The 24,100-nt window shown below is 36.1% G+C and overlaps 1 protein-coding gene and 1 long non-coding RNA gene across 3 annotated transcripts; one reads left to right on the forward strand and one right to left on the reverse strand.

The window, feature by feature from the left end:
* Nucleotides 1–2,600: 2,600 nt before the first annotated feature.
* Nucleotides 2,601–5,983, reverse strand: LOC108358199 (uncharacterized). 2 transcript variants are annotated; one of them, XM_017609388.1, is made up of 3 exons: nucleotides 5,858–5,983; nucleotides 5,502–5,770; nucleotides 2,601–5,205 (listed from the first exon to the last, which is right to left on the reverse strand). In XM_017609388.1, exons 1-3 carry the CDS (start codon nucleotides 5,934–5,936, stop codon nucleotides 5,038–5,040), a joined length of 516 nt encoding a protein of 171 aa, XP_017464877.1. In that variant the 5' UTR covers nucleotides 5,937–5,983; the 3' UTR covers nucleotides 2,601–5,037. The 2 variants fall into 2 exon arrangements, with proteins under 2 accessions (XP_017464877.1, XP_017464876.1); XM_017609387.1 differs by having other exon boundaries at nucleotides 5,502–5,983.
* A 13,597-nt stretch (nucleotides 5,984–19,580) lies between these two features.
* On the forward strand, nucleotides 19,581–22,792 carry LOC108358200 (uncharacterized). Its single transcript, XR_001846728.1, has 2 exons — nucleotides 19,581–20,180; nucleotides 22,249–22,792. It is a non-coding gene; the product is annotated as an uncharacterized LOC108358200 (long non-coding RNA).
* The last annotated feature ends 1,308 nt before the right edge of the window (nucleotides 22,793–24,100 follow it).

Raw genomic sequence — 24,100 nt, forward strand, 5'->3', positions numbered from 1 at the left:
AAACGGGAATTATACGTTGGAAAAGGCTCGGTGAATTTTAGATTTCTTAGAGCAAATTTAAGAAAAACCTTTTGAACCCTTTCAATCCTAATTATTAAGCTTGCATGGTATGGCCTCCAGAAAAAAGAAGCATATTCTAATTTAGGACGAAAAAAAGATGTGAATAACAATTTAAGTGTATAGGGGTCAGAGAACATTGAACTCTGACGCCTGACAAAACCAAGAACAGCGTAAGATTTAGAAATGATGTGGCTGATATGACTATTAAAAGAGAAACTAGAGCTGAAAATAACACCAAGGTCTTTGATTTCTTGAACTTTTTGAAGTTGATTTTGAGAGATAGGATAAGACGTCGAGACAATACTGCTACTTTTGGAAAAAGTAACTTGAAAGCCTTTTGTAATATTTAGAGAAAGGCGAGAGCTGAGACACCAACTGTGTAAATTATTGATCTCAGACTGAAGTCTAAGCGCATCATACGAATTTTTAATCACTGCAAATCGTCAGCATACAGTAAAAATTTCGCAAATGAAAAACAAGAACTCACATCATTAATAAATAATACAAATATCAAAGGACCTAAGATGCTTCCTTGAGGAACCCCCGAAGAGGCAATGAAAAAATCCGCAGAGCAACCATTAACAGAGACCACGCAGCGCCTATTCGACAAATAAGATTTGAGCCATTCCAAAAATGCTGAGTGAAAACCCAAAGAGGCTAGTTTACTGACCAACAACCTATGTGAAACTCTATCAAATGCTTTAGCAAGATCAGTGTAAATGCAGTCGACTTGGAAACCGTCCGAGAGAGCTGCAATACAATACTCACTAAAGACGCCGAGATTAGTAACCGTAGATCGGTTGGGGACGAAACCATGTTGATTGGGTGAGACTAGACTTTTTGCTGCGAAATGCATTTTCTCCTTGACGATGGCTTCAAAAAGTTTAGAAATTGTTGAATGTTTCGAAATGGGTCTGTAATTACAGACACCACTTTTGTTACCACTTTTGAGAATAGGGGTAATGGAAGTCAATTTCGATTCATCAAAAAAAAATACCAGAGGCTAGAGACCTATTGAAAATAATTTTTAAAGGAAAAATCAGAGCAGGGCACTTCTTTATAAAGTTTGAAGAGAGCCCATCAATATCTACTTTTGCAGCCGCTTACAGATTTAAAATGCCATTAGCAATATCGTCAGACGAAAGGGAGCCAAAATTAGTAGAACTCACACTAGCAGAAAAACTAGAATCCACAGTAAGGTTATGGTCTACAAAATTAGAACTAAAAAATGCAGCAAATAGATTAGCAACTTCAGCTGGGGTGGAGGTCTTCAAAAAATACAGCTGAGAGAATACCAGAGTTGTTCTTTTTTGACTTAATAAAAAGCCAGAACGACTTCGGATCTGCTTTGATATTGGATTCAATGCCTAAGATATTATTTCTATAAAGGAATTCATTCAAGCAGTTAAATTTTTTAAGATGCATCTGATATTTTTCAAAGAAAAACTGACTTCCAGATGCCTTAAACTTATTATAAAATTTGTTTCTAAGATTCTTCAATTTTTTCAAGTCACGATTATACCACGGTAATTTATACCGTCTTTTTCTAATTATTGGAATGAATTTAGCACAAAAATCAGTAATTACAGTTTTGAAAGTAGTAAAGCATTTAGTAACATCGGGGCAGGAGAGTAAGGCACGGTGCACATTAGCNTAAACTTATTATAAAATTTGTTTCTAAGATTCTTCAATTTTTTCAAGTCAGAAACAATTTAGAAACAATTAAGNTCAGTAATTACAGTTTTGAAAGTAGTAAAGCATTTAGTAACATCGGGGCAGGAGAGTAAGGCACGGTGCACATTAGCGCGATACGATATGGATGCGACATCGACATGCTGAGTACGTGGAAATTGGTAGGAAGCGATGAAAACTGTGCACACTATCACGACAGCGACACCGCTGCGATATAATATCGCATACGATTCGCACGTGCGACACCGCTACGATAGAATATTGCATCCGTATCGCATGTGCGACACGGTTTGCTGAACGAGGTGAGATTAGTATTGCGCGGTATTTTTTGCAATAAGCATGGCCGTTTCACATTTTTTTAGTCGAATTAATTAAAAAAAACCCCATGCTTATGGAACTATACAGAAAAAAACTACTGTAGAACAAACATGGCATGGAGAATTTTAGCGTCTGAGGGCAAGAATACAGGTAAATACGCAATAGAATATTTTTTGTCATGGTTTATTTGCCTTTGTTTTCCCATCTTTAAAAAGAAATTAAAACAAACCAATAATTTTAAACCTATTTATATTTGATTTTGAATAGCAAAAAAGATTTGGTGTTTGTTTTAATGTTAATGATTAACAATTTTGTTTCAAATATTTAAATAATTAGTAATCAATGTAATTAGAAACAATTAAGAAATCATCTCATTTACCATAAAAGAAGAAATCAGAAATAATAACAAATACTAAAAAATGCTGTATGTATTATTTTTGATTATTCGTTATATTTTTATATGTTTTTTTTTTGAGTGCTATTTTATTATATTTAATGAGTTTTTAAATTAAAAAAGAAACTACAAATTTGTGTACTCTAATCATATATGTAATACTTCTATATTGGCAGTAAGCTATCCTCTCAATGTGTAAAAATTCCGAAATCAGAACGATACAGTCTAGTACCATTTTTGTATATGTATTGTATACGTGTATATTTATGAACGAAAAAAATTCGAACAACTGTCAAATCACTCCAGTGGCGGATTTAATTTATAGTAATTTAAAAACGGCCAAGGTGTAGTTTAAAAAAAGTTAAACAACTTTGTGAATAGAAAAATAAATATTATTTCTAATGGTCCAGTATGTAACTGTCTTTCGTCATTTTGTTAATTGCCCGAATTTTTTACTTTTTATACGGTGTTACCTGACGACAGAACGCCACCATGATTCCAAACTATGATTTAGGCTCTAATAAATGATCGATAAAATATGTAAAAAAAACAATTTTTGCCAGCATAACGATTTATTATAAATGTACATACATACATATATGCACATAACACATTTATTTTTAAAATTCATTTTTTGGATCAACAAAATTTTAAACAAATAATACAATTGTAGCAGTTATATCTAAAGTGACTATGTAACAAATATGCGTATTCTATAAATAGCGTCTGCGTAACATAAATATTGCCTTATTGATTTGCAAATAATATAAGCTTTGTAAATTTTTTTCGAATATATGCTTTTCCTTCAGTTTGTTTAGTACTTTCGTAAAATAGTCGTGAATCGATGTAGAAAGAAATAATAGATTTGCAAAGAGTAATCCGATGGTCGTTGAGTACATCGTTACAGAAAAAGTTTTCTATTTGTACATGATCATTCATTAATTTATTTACGAACGGATGTTTTAAACTGCGAAAAACTATAGCCACAAGAAATTTCTTTATATTTTTACGATACATGTTCGCTGCTTGCTGTCTGATAACACTCTCACATATTAAGCATATATCGCACACATCCTTTGATGGTGTCAGATAAGAACCCTTATTTTTTATTTTTAATAATGTTGGCATTTCTTCTCCTAGCAATTGTTCCTTACAAATATTGCAATTAATACTTGATCTAACTTTCCAAACGACAAATCCCGCTATGTAGCGAACGACATTATCGACGAAAACAGACAGTCCCCACAACCCATTAATGTAATTGCATGTATGCTGAAGGTCGTATTTACCTTCAACCTGCTTTTTTGAACTGGAAGACGCTTGAAGTATTGGTATTCCATCAAATGTACAATTGGAACTCTTTCAATTCATGTCTAACCAAAAGGCGTCTGTATGCACTTTTGAATTGTATGGCATTAGGATTATTATTGAATCCACCTCTTGCTCGAATAGCACTAAAAAATGTTTCAAGAAAATCCTGAGAAAGCTTATAACTTAAAAGGTAAGACAACCCACATTGTTTTAATTTATTATATAAAGGGAATATGTTGCGAATGCAAATTATCATGCCAATAAATCCGGTTTTCCTACCCGTTTCCAAAATTGGTATATTATTTAAGTCCCTTAGACCTGCAATATATTGTTCAAAACTTTGAGCGTGACATTTCAGCCGGTCATAAGTATTGTTCGTCAAAGGAGCTCTAAACTCGTATTTTGAAAATCTGTTTTTGGAATTCAGAATATCACCCAAGTTATTAAAAAACAAGCAAAATTCGGCAGTTGCCGCACTATCTTTAAATTTACTTTTAATTTGTCCGTCCGGTATTACCTTTTCCAAAAATACTAACGATTCTGACACACTTTTGCTTAGTAATTGCATTGCCAATTTTACACTCATTATGCTATTTTTAAAATACACATGACTTTTAGTAATTTTGTTTGCTGTACGAAGTCCTTCTTTCACTTGAATTTCGTGCAACAATTGAAAATATTTCCAGTTAATAATTTGGTCGTCCCTTGACTTTAATATTTGTTTATCGCATAGGCAGTTTCTAACCAGTTTAATCATATGACAAAAGTCGTAAAAAATATAACAGTGGTCGTTTGTAGCGGGATTTGTGAAAAATTGTTTGAAGCTTGGGCCATACATTAAATTTGCACCTAAACACTTGCACATTGCTATATTTGTGGCCGCACCATCGAAAGTTATTAATAAACAATAGCGCCACAGTTCTTTAGAGCATGAAGTGCTTCAGTTATAATGCTGGCACGTTCTTCTGCTCTTAGAGATATTATTAAAAAATATCCTATCGGTATTTTCCAGTGGTCGTTCAAAGAGACTGCCATCAAAACTAAAGCGCTATTTGCAATTTGAGATCTATCACTTTCGATATTAAAATTGAATGTTCCTAAGTCTACTACACCTTGAAAACTATGACGATCATAAATTTTTTGTTCTCGTGTTGCTAACTAAATTTACTATGACTTTTTTTAAACATTTGATCGGAGATCAATAGCATCAAGGGTTTGCTGTGTAAAACCGGGACTGCCATCAATTTTCTGGTACCACTTCCTTATAGTAGAAACATTTGGCAACAAGTTTTTCCATGTCTGTCGTACATATTTGTAAGCTTTGGAGAGTAAAAATGTAGGGTTAAGGCAAAACTTATTTCATTTACATAAAATTTTGAACCAGTTAACTTGCGAGATATCATTTTCTTGATATTTTCCGGGATGAGCTCCTATAAAAAGTTAAGTGTTATCTCCAAATTCAAAAAAAAAAAAATGTACAAGAATGTACAGTGCACGTACATATGCACATAAGGGGTATTCTCTGAGTCTTGCAAAGCCCTTGCATGGTGCACAGATTGCACGGATTGCACGGTGAAAACCGGTTTTGGTATGGGACAGCTTTGCAAACGTGCGCCGTGCAAGGGCTTTGCAAGACTCAGAGAATACCCCTATAGTATATGATAAATTTCACTTCTCAGCTAATCAACGAAAATAGTACCGTTAGAAATTTATATTGTTAATTTACCATCATTTCAGCCGCATCGGCGTTAACCAAGTCTTTTTGGGGTAAGTGTAGCATTAATTCCTCAAATTTTGTCACACGCTTGCGTAGATATCGCGCCTTATCTTGAAAAGCTTTTATTAGCTTTGTTTTCTTATTAAATGAGTTCTTTACAAATTTAAGTATTCGACTGGCATGTCTTGACGTTGCTAGATGTGGGGTACTGATTTCCGAAATATAACGCGGCTCTGCATACCGTGGCTTTTTTGTGGCGCAAGGACATTCGTTCGGCTCTATTATGAATTGAACAAGAACATATATGTACATATATTTTAACGTAATAATAGTGCCAGTATCAAGCTCTTGCTCGTCTAACTTACGTTTTGGTGGAACTTCGTTTTGTCTTATCGGTGGGACATTCGCTGGCAACTGATTGTTCTGAGTTGACTGTTTTTCCATTTCAGGAACTGCATGCGGCCATAAATATTTGCAAATGCCTCTTGATGGCTTGTAATCATTCTTTTTGAAATGATTCTAGCAAACTTGCAAATTGTTTGTATCTACGCAGATTACACACTTCTCTCCATCGCTGCTCCGAAAGCGTATCTTTTGGAAATCTAATTGTAGATATGGTTTATTAAATTTCAAATGGAATTGTAATGTATACTCACCTGTGTAATATTAAGTTTATTCTCCTTCTTTGATAGCACACGCAACATATTCTCGAAATTTTTTTATTGCATATGTAAGTATATGTAAATCCTCGCGTAAAATTGTAAAATTAAATAGAAAATTCAATTACAATTATGAACGGCTTTTAGTAGAAATTTTTTCATTGAAACGCTCATGACTTTTTTATGTCACTTTTGAAATAATCGTATTCGCCTGCCTCCCTCTAAAAACAATATATCTGTACTGTAGTGTTTTCGGACGGTACTAGCTCTTACTGCCAATATAGGAGTATTACATATATGACTCTAATACACAATGCTACAAAAAATAATGGAGTAAAAATACCTGGTACTTTTCAGGTAGGTGAAATAACACAAACGTCAATAACGCAAAATTTGCTTTATTTCACTTTTAAATGGGAATTAATAACAAAAACCGAGTTTTTNCAAACGTCAATAACGCAAAATTTGCTTTATTTCACTTTTAAATGGGAATTAATAACAAAATCCGAGTTTTTCTTCATTTCCAACAAAGGTTGGAAATAAAACAAATTTTGCCTTATTTCCCATTGCCTATTTATACTATTTGTAACAAAGACAGTTTAATGACTGATGGAAAAATAACTTTGTTTATTCCCAAAAAATACAATTAAACAAAAAATGTGATATAACTCACAAAATATTTTTACTATAATTTAAGTCTAACAAAATATAGGGAATACGTCGTCTTAAATAACTGCTCGGCTAATTGAACATAACGCTTTTGTATGAATTTTATCTGCATGCTTTTTAAGCTGGAAACGCTTAAAATGTTTGCATGGAACCATGGCGCAATAAACTGGTGAAGTAACAAAACAGCTTTCTCGCTTTATTTTCTGACATTCGGCTGCCTAATAGTCAAATTTTAAAGGAAATTTTTTAAATAAGGCAGCGTCAAAATCTCTCTTCTCACTCTAATATTACTTCACCTGGCATAATTCTACGATGGGTGGGTGCATGCAATAACACCATAAGCAATAATTCCCGAACAGTGCTTTATGTTCCTCACATTAAACGGGTGCACCCAGTACGTTTTCCTATTATTAGCTATTTTTTTTCTTTGCTGTAGCCACCAATATGCTATAGCAATGTCTTCATCGGATGAACTCATGGTATTAACTGAAAGGCGTTTGTGTAGCTATCATACTGCAAATGGTATCGCGTGTCGCATCGCTCTAGTGTGCACTGCGTGCATTTTATATCGCATCGCATATCGCATCGCGTATCGTATCGCTCTAATGTGCACCGTGCCTAAGTTATCCCAATTTAAATCACCCAGTAAACATAGGTTTGTCATAGGGAGGGGTAGTGGCGGGTTGAAACTCGATTTTTTCCGAATTTCGAACATGGCCCAACCATTCGATTATTCGATTCGAAATTTGGTAGTGCAAATTCGATTTTGTTCGAACTTTTTCGAATTTCAAAAAAAAAATTTCNTTCGAAATTTGGTAGTGCAAATTCGATTTTATTCGAACTTTTTCGAATTTCAAAAAAAAAATTTANAGCCACCAATATGCTATAGCAATGTCTTCATCGGATGAACTCATGGTATTAACTGAAAGGCGTTTGTGTAGCTATCATACTGCAAATGGTATCGCGTGTCGCATCGCTCTAGTGTGCACTGCGTGCATTTTATATCGCATCGCATATCGCATCGCGTATCGTATCGCTCTAATGTGCACCGTGCCTAAGTTATCCCAATTTAAATCACCCAGTAAACATAGGTTTGTCATAGGGAGGGGTAGTGGCGGGGTGAAACTCGATTTTTTTCGAATTTCGAACATTGCCCAACCATTCGATTATTCGATTCGAAATTTGGGAGTGCAAATTCGATTTTATTCGAACTTTTTCGAATTTCAAAAAAAAAATTTCCTGAAAATTTAAGTTTGTTTGTAAGAATGATAACACAAATCGAAAAAGAGATTCAGTTGAACTTATATTAATGTGATGAACTATCCATATCGCTTTTCTGGGCATCACAACCAAAAATAAATAAGAATAGTTTTTTTCAAAAAATATCTCAAATAAAAAAATAACAAATAAATCCAAAAATTTTGCAAATGCAGCATTTTGAAACAAATTTTTTGGGACGTATAACTTGATTTCCTAATAAACGACCGTAGTACAAAGCTCAATAACACTATTGAAAAGTGATTTTATTTATTTTTCTTGCTTTACAGAGACAAAAGAAATTTCCACATATTTCATGTTCCATACTTATGCAATTATACGTATGTTAATGCTTATACAGCGAATAAAAATGACGTACATTTAATGACAACGTCTGATTTCGCTTTTTAAAGCGTAATTACATTTTTTCTAGAAAAAATCGACTTTATCCGAATTTTAGCACCACAAAGTTCGATTTCAAAAATTCGCCATTTTGGAGCTGAAATCCGATTAAAATTCGAATCTCGAAGCTTCGTATATCGAATTTACCCATCCCTAGTTTGTCATCAGCAATGAAAGACGGGAATACATAAAATTCAAATTTAAGTAACAGCGGAACATGATGCATATTAGATGGAGTGATCGGATTGTGGCAAACTTCAATGTTACACTTAATGTTATCACTAATAAATATGAGGTCAAGAATTCTATCCAACTTGTTAACAAAATTATTAATTTGTAGTAATTTAAGGCTTAAGAGGCTATCTATAAAGTACACTTCATGGGACGCATTGACATTAATTGGCGAGAGCCCAGCATTGGAAAAAGATGTGGACCAAGATACATTACAAAGATTAAAATCGCCTAACACACAAAGATGGTCATCTCCTAGCTAATTTGAAACTAAAGACATTATATTGTCAGCATGCGCATGATAAAGATTATAATTACTATTAGGCGGGATATAAGAAACAATCAAGTACAGAGAGTCATGATGAGATGAGGCACTGATGCGAACACAAAGAAGATCCAAAAGGGAATCATCATTTTCAAGTGAGACAGAGAACGGTTGAAATTTACGCTGAATCGCAATAAGAACACCGCCGCCTCTCAGACAACCAGTCTTAGTTGCATCTCTGTCCTTCCTAAAGACATTATAAATGTTAGAATCAAAAAATTCCTCATCAAAGAAATCCGAATTTAGCCATGACTCGACAATAACAAAAATATCGAAATCCATTTGCGAGCTAAAAGAGCGAACCGCTTCTGATTTAGTTCGAAGGCCAGAAATATTCTGAAAATAAACCTTCAAAGAGCTATAATTAAATTTCTGTCTATTACCATTTAAATATGCATTACAACTAGACTTATAAGTATCCAGTACGACGGGATCAGGCGCATCCAAAGAGCACATATAAACTAATTCGGATGAGTTTGTTTTGACACTCTGTGAAAAAAAACGGAACGGCCGAACCGAAACATTGGCTGGCCACATCTCTGGTCTCATTAGATTTTCGCAATCGACCTCGCTAACGCCAAGCTTAAAATTTACATACGATAGAGAATCCAGACTAACTTGTAGCAAGATATTTGCCGCTTATCAATGCCAGCGTGTCTCACCACATAATCCACAATATTGTCACAGGAGACTGTTAAAGCTGTTAAATGCGGGCAGCAACACCAAGATCACTACAATCATTTGACCCCACCACACGAGTTCGCTTTTGGATGTGCTTTTTTCTTTTACTCTCAGCTGTAAGCCAAACAGAGCTGCGGGTGGGAGAAAGANCGCTTTTGGATGTGCTTTTTTCTTTTACTCTCAGCTGTAAGCCAAACAGGGCTGCGGGTGGGAGAAAGAGGAATAGGTACTACCGCGCCCGTAGCGCTAACAGCAACGACATCACCAGATTCAGCACTAGTACCACCAGTCGGCATTTGTTGTGAAACAGGTGGCAAATCAGAAGAAGAAATATTGTCCACATTAACAGGAGCGAGTAAGGATGTATTAGCAGCAACAGCAGTGTTAGCAGTACATGGGGTTGACCGTTTCGTGGTGGTGGTAGTTGCAGCAAGTAAATTGTCAGTGCAACCTGCGACTGTATTTGTGTTTATGGGGGCGCCAGTTTGACGTACAGTTTTAGAGCCACTCGAACTAGCGGTCCCGCCAGAATCCACATTGCGAGCGGGAGAGATGGCATTAACACTCTGAGTCGATGTGCTCTCAGAAAAGTCTCTTGGCGGACCAAACAAATGAGGGACAGCGGGAGCCTCAACAACACCAGGCGTTGAACAGTAATTATTGTTGTTGTACGAAGCACTAGCACCAAACTCTGCAGCCAGCAAACCCACATTAACAGCATTTAAATTACTTGCATTCAAATTATTGTTGGTAGAATGCAAAGACAAAATTANCTAACGCCAAGCTTAAAATTGACATACGATAGAGAATCCAGACTAACTTGTAGCAAGATATTTGCCGCTTATCAATGCCAGCGTGTCTCACCACATAATCCACAATATTGTCACAGGAGACTGTTAAAGCTGTTAAATGCGGGCAGCAACACCAAGATCACTACAATCATTTGACCCCACCACACGAGTTCGCTTTTGGATGTGCTTTTTTCTTTTACTCTCAGCTGTAAGCCAAACAGGGCTGCGGGTGGGAGAAAGAGGAATAGGTACTACCGCGCCCGTAGCGGTAACAGCAACGACATCACCAGATTCAGCACTAGTACCACCAGTCGGCATTTGTTGTGAAACAGGTGGCAAATCAGAAGAAGAAATATTGTCCACATTAACAGGAGCGAGTAAGGATGTATTAGCAGCAACAGCAGTGTTAGCAGTACATGGGGTTGACCGTTTCGTGGTGGTGGTAGTTGCAGCAAGTAAATTGTCAGTGCAACCTGCGACTGTATTTGTGTTTATGGGGGCGCCAGTTTGACGTACAGTTTTAGAGCCACTCGAACTAGCGGTCCCGCCAGAATCCACATTGCGAGCGGGAGAGATGGCATTAACACTCTGAGTCGATGTGCTCTCAGAAAAGTCTCTTGGCGGACCAAACAAATGAGGGACAGCGGGAGCCTCAACAACACCAGGCGTTGAACAGTAATTATTGTTGTTGTACGAAGCACTAGCACCAAACTCTGCAGCCAGCAAACCCACATTAACAGCATTTAAATTACTTGCATTCAATGCAAAGACAAAATTTGATTTTTTAATGCGTCAAATTGATTAGAAAGATCTTTGAATTTAGCATCAAAAGCGTTAGACAGTAACTCAATACAACGCTTTTGGGTCAGCATAACCGCGTCCAGAACTTTGCAGTCTTCACAGAGGTAGATTAAATGCCGGTTAGTTTTAACCAAATTCATATCGTATTCAGTATTAGTATTTTCTTGCAAAAACCATTACACGGCACTAAATTCGCGTCAGATCTTGAAAAAGCTTTACTACATTTGTCACAGCAATTTTCCATAACGAAAGAATAAATAAAATATCAGAGCGAAAAGAAAACACGTCTGCACACAACGAGTGACAGCTAATTCACCGCGCGATCCATCACTATTTTGAAATCCATTAATATGGATCCACAGTGTTTTTGCGCAGAACCCACATCAAAAGTTTATACAAAAAAACTGCATAATTTATTAATTGACTAGTGCTCGGAAATTTGAAATCTTTATTTTAAATTAAAGTTGAATTCTTTCAATACACTTGTTATGTTGTTATGTTAAAGTTTTTAAACTCGGGTCATGCGCTTGGACACAAAAACCCAACATCATTGTACAAAAAACTTAACCGTACCGTATTTCTTAAACTTCCATAAAGTTTATTATTGAGGAAAACAGCCTAAAAACCGTGAAGCATCGGGAACGCAACTTCTATTTATAAAACTCACACACCTTCCAAGTCCAAGGGATCCGACGAATCTCGCAATTCCCTCCTTGCTTTAGCCAACTCTACTAATCTATTAGCTTCCGCATCATCTTCCTCGTCACTAAACCATATTTCAACTGTGTCCATTTTTTAAATTTTATAATAAAAGCAATTATTTTAAAAATGATATAAATAAAACACTCAAGAAACAAATGTAAACAAACAAACAGCTGATTACAATTCTGTCAACCATTCACAATAGTACAAATTTTTATCGATCAAGTTACACAATAGCAAAATAAAAGATGATCGACAAATTTCTATTCTACTGCCAGTCGACACTCGCAATAGGGGCCTGAAAAAGAACTTAATTCAATAATTTCAAAAATAACAAAGTACAAAAATGAACAAAGTACAATAGTAAATAGTATTAACCCTTCACATGTGTATATCTTGGTAACCGTTGCACCAATTTCTTCCAAACTTGGCACGATTGTTGGCCTTGGTACAGCATTCCAAACGGCCGAAAATTTTAAAAATTGGACAATAACCACGCCCACATCCCATATAACTTTAATTTAGAGAAATAAGAAATCTTCGATAAATTGGTAAATATTAAAGCTAATTTATTCAAAATAGATACTTGCAACAATTCTTTACCAAGAAATACGCTTATAATAAAATTTTGGGAAATGGGCGTGGCACCGCCCACTTGTGATCACATATACAGTGCCGGACAAAAGTATTGGCACAGAAAATTTTTCACAATATCTGAACAGTTTTTATTCTAATTTATTTTCGATAATTTTTTATAAATATATAGTTCGTCCTACACCAAAAAACATAAAAACTAAATCTCTAAATTTTGTGCAAAACTCAGGAAAATTCACTAAATTTGCATACTTATTTGCAACTTTCTATTCAGATTTTTTAGAAAAATTCTAAGTATGCAGTTTTATAGCTCAACTAATTTTAGTATAACAAAGTGCAAGCTTGAAGGTGCTAAAAAATCGCATTAATTTTTGCAATTTTTTTTCAGTCAGGTTCTTCCGTACAAAGTATGTTCGACAATTATTTTTTGTATGGAGAAAATGAGCACCACCTTCTACTAAAAAAATGTCCAAAAATCAACGCAATTTTTTAGATACTTCAAACTTGCACTTTGTTATACTAAAGTTCGTTGGGCGATAAAACTACATACTTAGAATTTCTCTAAAAAATCTGAATAAGAAGTTGCAAATTTATTGAATTTTCCTGAGTTTTGCACAAAATTTAGAGATTTTGTTTTTATGTTTTTTGGTGAAGTACGAACTATATTTTTATTAAAAAATATTAAAAATAAATTAGAATAAAAAACTTTGCATATATTGCGAAAAATTATCTGTGCCAATAGTTTTGTCCGGCACTGTATGTATCTCGGTAACCGTTCTACCAATTTATACCAAACTTGGTATGGTTATTGTGCTTGCCACATAAAATCAAAACGTTGAGAATTGTTGAAATCGGACTAATATTACGGCCACTTTTCATATAACGGTAAATTTCCCAAATGCGTAAAACTTCAATATTTTGAGNCAATTTATACCAAACTTGGTATGGTTATTGTGCTTGCCACATAAAATCAAAACGTTGAGAATTGTTGAAATCGGACTAATATTACGGCCACTTTTCATATAACGGTAAATTTCACAAATGCGTAAAACTTCAATATTTTGAAATTTAAGGACGCTAATTTATTCAAAATTTATACACCCCGACTTACCATGTAGCGGTAGCTTTTGGAAAGGGGAAAAACATATATTTAATACTTGCGCCGGGTATTTAATGTTCGGCTCCGCCCGAACTTAGACTTTCTTACTTGTTTTAATTTGACTTTATACACGGCAAACTTGACTAAAGTTACCAAAATAAAGAAAAAGTTGCCAAATTACCAATCGCTCAAAAAGCTACCTTTATTGGTCACAAGTGACCAAATGTGGCAACCGTGATTGTAACCATTATGCAGCTTCAAAACAATTTAACCTCAATACCTACACCATCCTTTGTTTGTGCATGCAACACACACAAAATTTGAATTTTTTGCCTTTCTTTGACTTACCAGTCCTCTGGAAAAACTAAAAAGTGGTGTTTCCGTTAAAGTGATGTGTGATGAGTTTAAAATAAACAATGAAAGCAAAAGTAAAGATAAAATAATATAGAAGCCGGACTTGAGAAACGGCACACTTTAAAATAGTGCGAGTACCCAAAAAGGATTTACACAAGTGGTTTTGTTTTAAGAGAAAGTAAAATGTTCCCATATCTGTCCAATGTGTGAAAGCTAAAGTCCGCAAGTTACATATAAATAACCAATTGAATCTTTTGCCAGACAAGAGATACATTGCTGGGTATCATGGGTCTAGACCATGCCTCGCTTGAGCAAATGCATCTGGGACGCACAAAGTTTTTCTTCTTCTTATTTGTCGCTATAACCGCCTACGCGATTTTGGCCGAGTCCAAAGCAGTACGCAAGCCGTTTCTCTTCAGTGCAAACTGACGCCTATTTGGAAATGCCAAGTGAAGCCAAGTCCTTATCCACTTGATCCTTCCATCGCAGTGAGCCTTCCTCCTCCACCATCGCGACCCTCGTTGAATACTTTTAGAACAGACGTAACCCTTATTTGTAATGTCGATGTCGTCGGCATACGCCAGCAATTGTACGCTCTTGTAAAGTTTTGTGACTGAGCGGTTCAGTTCTGCGACTCTTATTATATTCTCCAACGTCAGATTAAAGAAATCACACGAAAGGGAGTCACCTTATCTGAAACTTCGACTGGTATCAAACGGCTGGGAGAAGTTCTCCTCTATTCTAATCTGAAACCACATTGGTAAGGCGCAATCAGTTCGTTGACCGAGGGCTTCAGTCTTTCACATAACACGCTCGATAAAATAGTTGGCACGCATGGCGGGGTCGCCTTTCTTGTAGATTGGGCAGGGTACACTTCAATTCCAGTAATCAAGCATTCACCTTATTAGCTCCTTGCCATCGTACTTGAATAGCTCGGCTGACAGGCCGTCAGCTCCAGCAGCTTTGTTACTTTTTATCAGCATAATCGTTATTCGTAACTCCTCATATTCAGGCGCTGGGACATCGACTCCATTGTCATCGACTGGGGGCTCAGGTTCGTCTTCTCCACTTCTTTCAGTGCTGCTGCCATTGGTCGAAAAGTGTTCCCTCTATAACTTAAGTACGTTTTGGACACCGGTCGCCATGGTTCGTACAGGAGTCTTGAAACCTTCCGTAAATCGCTCAACTCTCTGCTACAAATTTGGGGTGTTTTTTCTATCGGCCAGCATTTCAAGCTTTTCGCACTCACGTATTTCGACCTCTCTCTTCATATTGCGGCAAATACGTTAGCTTCCCGCTTCAGTCCCTATAACGGTTCCACGTGACTCGCGTTGCGCCCGATCGCAGCGTGGTCCTGTAGGCGGCACCTTTTTTATCTGCAGCTTATTGACACTCCTTATCGTACCAGTAATGAGCGGGAAATGTGGTTCCACTGCTCGCGTATGTCGCTTTGTTGAAGAGTGCTCTCTCACAGCGGGTGTGAGTGTCGAGTGGCGAATCAATTGGTCGTCTGTTTTGATTGCAGCTTTTCGACGTTGAGCTTTCCTTGAATTGTTGGGCGCACATTTTTTGCTGCACCGAGGCGTGTGTGGCTGCATAAATATAATGGTGCGAGTCGATGCTTGGCCTTCGGAGTGTACGTATGTACATCTAAAACACTGGAAGTGTGCCTTCCGTCTACCACAACATGCTCGATTTGCTGTAATTACTCAAGACGTAAACGTCTTGGCTGTTCACCAAACTAGTCTATGGTTTTATCAATAATCTCAGATTGGTTTTCTGATACAAAACTTTCGATGTACGCTTAGAAGACACAAGCTATAACTATATACTATAAATTTATGAACTATGAACTATAAATTTATTTGTTAGTTTACCGTTCCATCCATTGCCCCTACCTGGCTATGCCCATGGTATAGATCTTCAGGCCCAATGTTAGATGGCCTATTTGAGTAGAGATTGTTGATTAACTTCCACTATTCATTTTTAGATCATACATATAATCTGCATATAATGGCCAATATTGGCTATTTAAATACGAGATATGCAACTCTGTGTTTGTACTAAACAACCAAGATTGAATGGTAGGTTGTTTAATCAATCCCACCAAAAAACCATCAGCTGTTCAGCACAAAATGTAAACAAACAAGCAAATGCTACAACAATTTCAAGGAACATGCAGCAGTGTTACCAATTGTTTGGCGTATTTAAACAAAGTTGATCTGAAACCGAACGAAAGTTAAATGGAATTTAAACAACAATCCACAATTAAACTTAACTGCCATTTAAATATTCATTTGAAATTAGCCCTTATTTAGTTTGGGCTGAAATTGATATATTTTTACGACTATTCAAAAGAGCAGCCTCTCCTGACAGTAAATTAATATCTAACGAACCTTTTGAAAAAAGAGAATAATCAAAATCGGGTGGGATTTGATGAGTACTTAGTCTTTTGACACAAAACTATTTTTTCTACTGTGCGCCAGTGGATGTTACTTTCAAATAAGACACATTAAATACGAAAATCAAGCGTTCGGAAAGAAAAGTTTTTTTATGGTCCTTTAGTTCACAAGATCGTAAGAGTCTGCAGTGTAGATTAGATTTAAACTCCCACATAGTTCATGAAACTTCATTTCTGGTTTTTTCTTTCGTTTGATAAGAATTGTAGAAAAAATTAAGCAAACCGAAGAAAATTTTAACATTTAAACCGTTAGAAAAAATTAATAAATTTTGATTTATCTAAGGGAGACGGCAACGCTGGACACACTGCAAATTAGATAATGAGAGCAAGAATCTTAACGTCGCTTGAACGAGGATATTGGAATTTATAAAAAACAGAATAAATTGATTTTTATTAATTCGAATCGGCATCCTTACAATAAAAATTTTCGTGCATACAAAGTCCATTAAATACTCCAATAAAAATATGGTGCTTTTTCGAGAAAAAACGCGATTTTCAAATTCAAGACAAAGTCATGCAGGTGCCATCAACGACTAAATTACCATTTGTATGAAAAAGTCATGAACGACTTCCATATAAACGGAGCCCAAAGTCATTGAAGACTTGATATGGCCGTACAAGACACTGAGGCACGGTGCACATTAGTGCGATACGATATGCGATGCGATATGCTATACGATATGGATGCGACATCGACATGCGGAGTACGTGGTAATTGGTAGGAAGCGATGAAAACTGTGCACACTTTNATACGCCAGCAATTGTACGCTCTTGTAAAGTTTTGTGACTGAGCGGTTCAGTTCTGCGACTCTTATTATATTCTCCAACGTCAGATTAAAGAAATCACACGAAAGGGAGTCACCTTATCTGAAACTTCGACTGGTATCAAACGGCTGGGAGAAGTTCTCCTCTATTCTAATCTGAAACCACATTGGTAAGGCGCAATCAGTTCGTTGACCGAGGGCTTCAGTCTTTCACATAACACGCTCGATAAAATAGTTGGCACGCATGGCGGGGTCGCCTTTCTTGTAGATTGGGCAGGGTACACTTCAATTCCAGTAATCAAGCATTCACCTTATTAGCTCCTTGCCATCGTACTTGAATAGCTCGGCTGACAGGCCGTCAGCTCCAGCAGCTTTGTTACTTTTTATCAGCATAATCGCTATTCGTAACTCCTCATATTCAGGCGCTGGGACATCGACTCCATTGTCATCGACTGGGGGCTCAGGTTCGTCTTCTCCACTTCTTTCAGTGCTGCTGCCATTGGTCGAAAAGTGTTCCCTCTATAACTTAAGTACGTTTTGGACACCGGTCGCCATGGTTCGTACAGGAGTCTTGAAACCTTCCGTAAATCGCTCAACTCTCTGCTACAAATTTGGGGTGTTTTTTCTATCGGCCAGAATTTCAAGCTTTTCGCACTCACGTATTTCGACCTCTCTCTTCATATTGCGGCAAATACGTTAGCTTCCCGCTTCAGTCCCTATAACGGTTCCACGTGACTCGCGTTGCGCCCGATCGCAGCGTGGTCCTGTAGGCGGCACCTTTTTTATCTGCAGCTTATTGACACTCCTTATCGTACCAGTAATGAGCGGGAAATGTGGTTCCACTGCTCGCGTATGTCGCTTTGTTGAAGAGTGCTCTCTCACAGCGGGTGTGAGTGTCGAGTGGCGAATCAATTGGTCGTCTGTTTTGATTGCAGCTTTTCGACGTTGAGCTTTCCTTGAATTGTTGGGCGCACATTTTTTGCTGCACCGAGGCGTGTGTGGCTGCATAAATATAATGGTGCGAGTCGATGCTTGGCCTTCGGAGTGTACGTATGTACATCTAAAACACTGGAAGTGTGCCTTCCGTCTACCACAACATGCTCGATTTGCTGTAATTACTCAAGACGTAAACGTCTTGGCTGTTCACCAAACTAGTCTATGGTTTTATCAATAATCTCAGATTGGTTTTCTGATACAAAACTTTCGATGTACGCTTAGAAGACACAAGCTATAACTATATACTATAAATTTATGAACTATGAACTATAAATTTATTTGTTAGTTTACCGTTCCATCCATTGCCCCTACCTGGCTATGCCCATGGTATAGATCTTCAGGCCCAATGTCAGATGGCCTATTTGAGTAGAGATTGTTGATTAACTTCCACTATTCATTTTTAGATCATACATATAATCTGCATATAATGGCCAATATTGGCTATTTAAATACGAGATATGCAACTCTGTGTTTGTACTAAACAACCAAGATTGAATGGTAGGTTGTTTAATCAATCCCACCAAAAAACCATCAGCTGTTCAGCACAAAATGTAAACAAACAAGCAAATGCTACAACAATTTCAAGGAACATGCAGCAGTGTTACCAATTGTTTGGCGTATTTAAACAAAGTTGATCTGAAACCGAACGAAAGTTAAATGGAATTTAAACAACAATCCACAATTAAACTTAACTGCCATTTAAATATTCATTTGAAATTAGCCCTTATTTAGTTTGGGCTGAAATTGATATATTTTTACGACTATTCAAAAGAGCAGCCTCTCCTGACAGTAAATTAATATCTAACGAACCTTTTGAAAAAAGAGAATAATCAAAATCGGGTGGGATTTGATGAGTACTTAGTCTTTTGACACAAAACTATTTTTTCTACTGTGCGCCAGTGGATGTTACTTTCAAATAAGACACATTAAATACGAAAATCAAGCGTTCGGAAAGAAAAGTTTTTTTATGGTCCTTTAGTTCACAAGATCGTAAGAGTCTGCAGTGTAGATTAGATTTAAACTCCCACATAGTTCATGAAACTTCATTTCTGGTTTTTTCTTTCGTTTGATAAGAATTGTAGAAAAAATTAAGCAAACCGAAGAAAATTTTAACATTTAAACCGTTAGAAAAAATTAATAAATTTTGATTTATCTAAGGGAGACGGCAACGCTGGACACACTGCAAATTAGATAATGAGAGCAAGAATCTTAACGTCGCTTGAACGAGGATATTGGAATTTATAAAAAACAGAATAAATTGATTTTTATTAATTCGAATCGGCATCCTTACAATAAAAATTTTCGTGCATACAAAGTCCATTAAATACTCCAATAAAAATATGGTGCTTTTTCGAGAAAAAACGCGATTTTCAAATTCAAGACAAAGTCATGCAGGTGCCATCAACGACTAAATTACCATTTGTATGAAAAAGTCATTAACGACTTCCATATAAACGGAGCCCAAAGTCATTGAAGACTTGATATGGCCGTACAAGACACTGAGGCACGGTGCACATTAGTGCGATACGATATGCGATGCGATATGCTATACGATATGGATGCGACATCGACATGCGGAGTACGTGGTAATTGGTAGGAAGCGATGAAAACTGTGCACACTTTCACGACAGCGACACCGATGCGATATAATATCGCATGCGTATCGCACGTGCGACACCGCTGCGATATACACGGTTTGTTGAACGAGGTGAAATAAGTATTGCGCGGTATTTTTTGCAATAAGCATGGCCTTTTCACAGGAGGAAGCATCTTCCTCAATTTTTTTAGTCGAATTAATAAAAAAAAACCCTATGCTTATGGAGCTATACAGAAAAAACTACTGTAGAACAGACATGACTAGTTTGGCATGGAGAAATATAGCGTCTGATGTCAAGGACACAGGTAAGTACACAATAGAATATTTTTGTCATGGTTTATTTGCTTTTGTTTTCACATCTTTAAAAAGAAATTTAAAGAAGCCAATAATTTTAAACCTATTTTTTTTTATTTTAAATAGCAAAAAAGATTTGGTGTTTGTTTTAATGTTTTAAACATTCAAATAATTACACTTTACGGCAAAATCAACTTTTTTTCTGGGTATTGGACCAAACCAATTTTTTTAAGAGATTGAGTCATAGGTAAAAAAGTGATTTCTCCGTTTTTCGAAGTTAGCCTCCGAAATCGAGATATGGGCCTTCGAAGTTCGAAATAGGACCTTTGGTAAAAAATTATATTTAATTATTGCATATAAATAACTAAAAACCTAAAAATAATGGCTTAGTCCTCCTTTTGCTCTTATTTAAATGGTGTATAACTTTAACTTGTGCAAACTTATATTACAGGTCCTATAAGGGGTAAAAGTTCTGGTCTTCGAAAAATTTAATTCCTTATATTTCAAACAATTTTGAACTGATTAATTTATATCGTTATAAAGGTGATTAAACCCCCTTTCTTCTGATATGCACCTTTGTATACATNTTTGCTTAACCTTTTTTTTAATTCAGCTTTCACCGATTTCTCCTTGTAGTGAACGCAATATTCTGAAATAATTTGTCATGGAAATTTGAATATCTCATTTAATTTTCAGCCGACTTTGTAAACATCTCGATACTCGATATTAAACATACTTTTCTCTTAAACTTTTTAAAAGTTTATAGATATAAACATAGACCCCTCATTCGAAAGGTCTAAACTCTGTTGAGAGGCAACTCATTTACAAGCTTATAAGGGCACAAAAGTGCAGAAATCAGTTTTTGACAAAAATTTCGCATTTCGATTCTTACTTCACGCGACAAAACCTACCGCAAAAGGGACATAACAACCCAGGTATTTTGTAACTTCTTTATGCGAATTCATTATACAAAACCCTTAAATTAAAAAAGAATCTTAAATATTAAAATATCAAACATAATTAAATAATTGGAATTAATGGTATAACAGTTCTCTTATAAACCTACATATTTCCACTGTATAGGAATTACTCCTTCCGTTTGAAGAAAGTATTTACCTAACCTATTTTGTAAACGTACGGCTTCGGTTTGGGCAGAGGTTTCCTCCAACGTACTACCATCTGGCATTAGCGGAATACCTTGTACGTTGGCAAAATTTCAAATGCCTTGAAGCTTCCCCTCACGGAGGCGGATAAAATTATGCAACACACATGAGGCCTTTACTATTGCAATTGCACACTCTTCATTACATGCAATTGGCCTCTCAAAAACACGAAATTTGGATGTTAACATACCAAAAGCGCATTCAACACTTTTATGACCTCTAAAAAGACGAAAATTAAAGATTCTTTTTGCATCAGTTAACGTTCTTTTTGGGAAAGGCCTCATAAGGTATGGTAATAAAGGAAAAGCCTCGTCACCAACCAAGTAGTATGGGAAAATCTCTTGATTAACTATCACCACCTGGAAAACAAGTAGGTTTCGGAACATTAAGCTTTCGTTGTTGTAGCAGCTGGCCAATTGGGCTATGACGAAATACAGCTCCATCACTGTTCCTTCCAAGGTCCCCAACATAAATAAGAATAAACATGCCGTTCGCATCGGCCACAGCCATGAGGGCGATTGAAAAAAAAACCTTTATAATTTATGTTACGGGATCCGGTATTGTTGAAGCACTTTACGCGAATATGTTTACCGTCAATCGCCCCGATACAATTAGGTAGATTCCATAAATCAAAATAACGTCCTGATGTTTCCTTCCATGTACCTTTATCGGGCAAAGGCATATACAATGGCTGCAATTTAGTCCAAATAGTTTCGCAAGTAGATCGCACGCTTTCACCACTAGTCGATTTTCCTCTGTAGAATTGAAGCGCTAGATCTTGAAAAGAGCTCCCAGTAGCCAAATACCTGTAAATAATAGTTATTTTTGGTTATTTTTGTCACTTATTTCCTATAGATATATTGCATTTAATTCTGTTATATATAAAAGTGCGCATTCATTATTTCTTTATTTCCAGAAGAGAACGTTAAGTGGAGAAATATCCGTACAGCGTTCATAAGGCCAAAAAACAACCCAAATCAGGATCAGGATCAGGTAGAGCAAAGAAGCCATATTATCTGGCACCCCACCTCTATTTTCTCCGTCCGTTCATGAAATCAGCCACAACTTCTGGAAATATAACGCAAGACACGGAAACTGATGATGACAGAGAAGAAGAATATGACTTCAGAAACACCAAATATTCGACCACTAAGTGGATCAAGCGAAACTCCAAACATTCAACCATTCAGTGAATCAAGTGAAACACCAAATGTTCAACCGCCCAGTGGAATCTCTCCTGAAGTTGAATCTGAATCGGAAATCGTTATTCCACCCCAGCCGAAAAGGCAAAGGAAAACTCGTCAACAGCCGCGACAGGAACAATTGACAAATGACGCGAACAATGCGTTTGTAGAATGGGTGGAATTAAAAAACAGAGCGTCAAAAGAGGCGAGAAAAGTGAACAGCGAGACTCAGACTGGTTGTTTCTTAAGTCTCTCCTACCTGATTTAAGAAAACTAGATGACAGGCGTAAAAGAGCTGTGAAAGTGAAGCTTATACAGGTCATCAACGAGCAGCTAGACGAAGCCGAGAGAGAGAACAGCATAGAACTTTCACCATGGGATTCTTCCACAACTTCAACACCACAGTATCCTATTTCTATCCCAATACCAACGACTTTTAACACAGAACAACTCACAGAATGCCAATTTAACTCAAGTACCGTTTCAGAAGTATAGATTTTTATTTTTTTTCAAAGTATGTATGTTCATATGTATGAGTTACTAAGGGTACTCAGATGTTTATATTTTCAAGTTGATCCGATTTTTTAATTTTAATAATTAAAATAATTATAGATAATTCAATAATATAAACCATATTAATCAAAGCTTCAAACTTTGTGCAAATATCCCAAAAATGCAACAAATTTCTCAAAAATTTCATCAAAATTTCACAGTCTAACCCGAATTTTCAGGAAATTTTTGGATATTCAGTTTATAATCTCAAAATTTGCATAAATTTTTTAGAATGTTTTTTGTTAAAGATGCTCTGCATTTCCTTTCATACAAAGTATGTTCGTTTTTTTTTTTTTATATATTTGACGCAAATCTAACGTGCACTTTATACCCTGAAATTTAATGGGCCATAAACTGCATATCCAAAAATTTCCTGAAAATTCGAATTAAACTGTTTGAAATTTTGATGAAATTTTTGGAAAATTTGTAGTTTTCGGGAATTTCGCACAAAGTTTGAACCTTTGTTTTGTATGGTTAATATTATTGAATTATCTCTATTTTTTTAATTATTGAAATTAAAAAAAGATAAACTTGAAAATATAAACATCTGAATAGAGTTCGTAATTTATTGGCCACATATTGTATATATGTAGATATATACATGTATATATATACATATGTATGTACATACATGAAAATCCCTGAATTTTTGGCTCAATGCCAGTCAATGAATTTCTTTGGTTTATAATAAAATAGCTTTTTTTGCGTATTTCTAGATTTTTCTTAATTTTTGCTAGAAGCGTAGCAATATTTTTGCTACGTTGTTGTCAAAAGAATGTAGCACTTACCTTAATGTGATCAGTAACTTCTCGGATGATAAAATTGCGAGTCGAAATTTCGTGTCCTGCTTCGTTAAAGTAGCTGATACAAATTGTTCTAGCAACCGAAAACTATCTGGACTCATTCGATACATTTCTTTAAATTTTGCCGGGTGTTGAGAGAGCTCATGGGAAACTACCGCCGACCTGTGCTTTATGTTCCTCACATTAAATGGGTGCACCCAGTACTTTCTCCTATTATAAGCTCTTTTTT

Source organism: Rhagoletis zephyria, unplaced genomic scaffold, assembly GCF_001687245.7.
Source record: "Rhagoletis zephyria isolate East Lansing unplaced genomic scaffold, Rhagoletis_zephyria_1.1 Rzeph_scaffold_00222, whole genome shotgun sequence".
NCBI classification, from domain to species: domain Eukaryota; kingdom Metazoa; phylum Arthropoda; class Insecta; order Diptera; family Tephritidae; genus Rhagoletis; species Rhagoletis zephyria.

What these genes read in the sequence shown, in the direction of transcription:
- LOC108358199 (XM_017609387.1), bottom strand. Translation starts at nt 5,936, where the DNA reads ATGGAAAAACAGTCAACTCAGAACAATCAGTTGCCAGCGAATGTCCCA. An exon ending in CCGATGCGGCTGAAATGATG is followed by an intron (nt 5,206 to 5,501) that starts GTAAATTAACAA and finishes AACTTTTTATAG; the next exon opens with GAGCTCATCCCGGAAAATAT.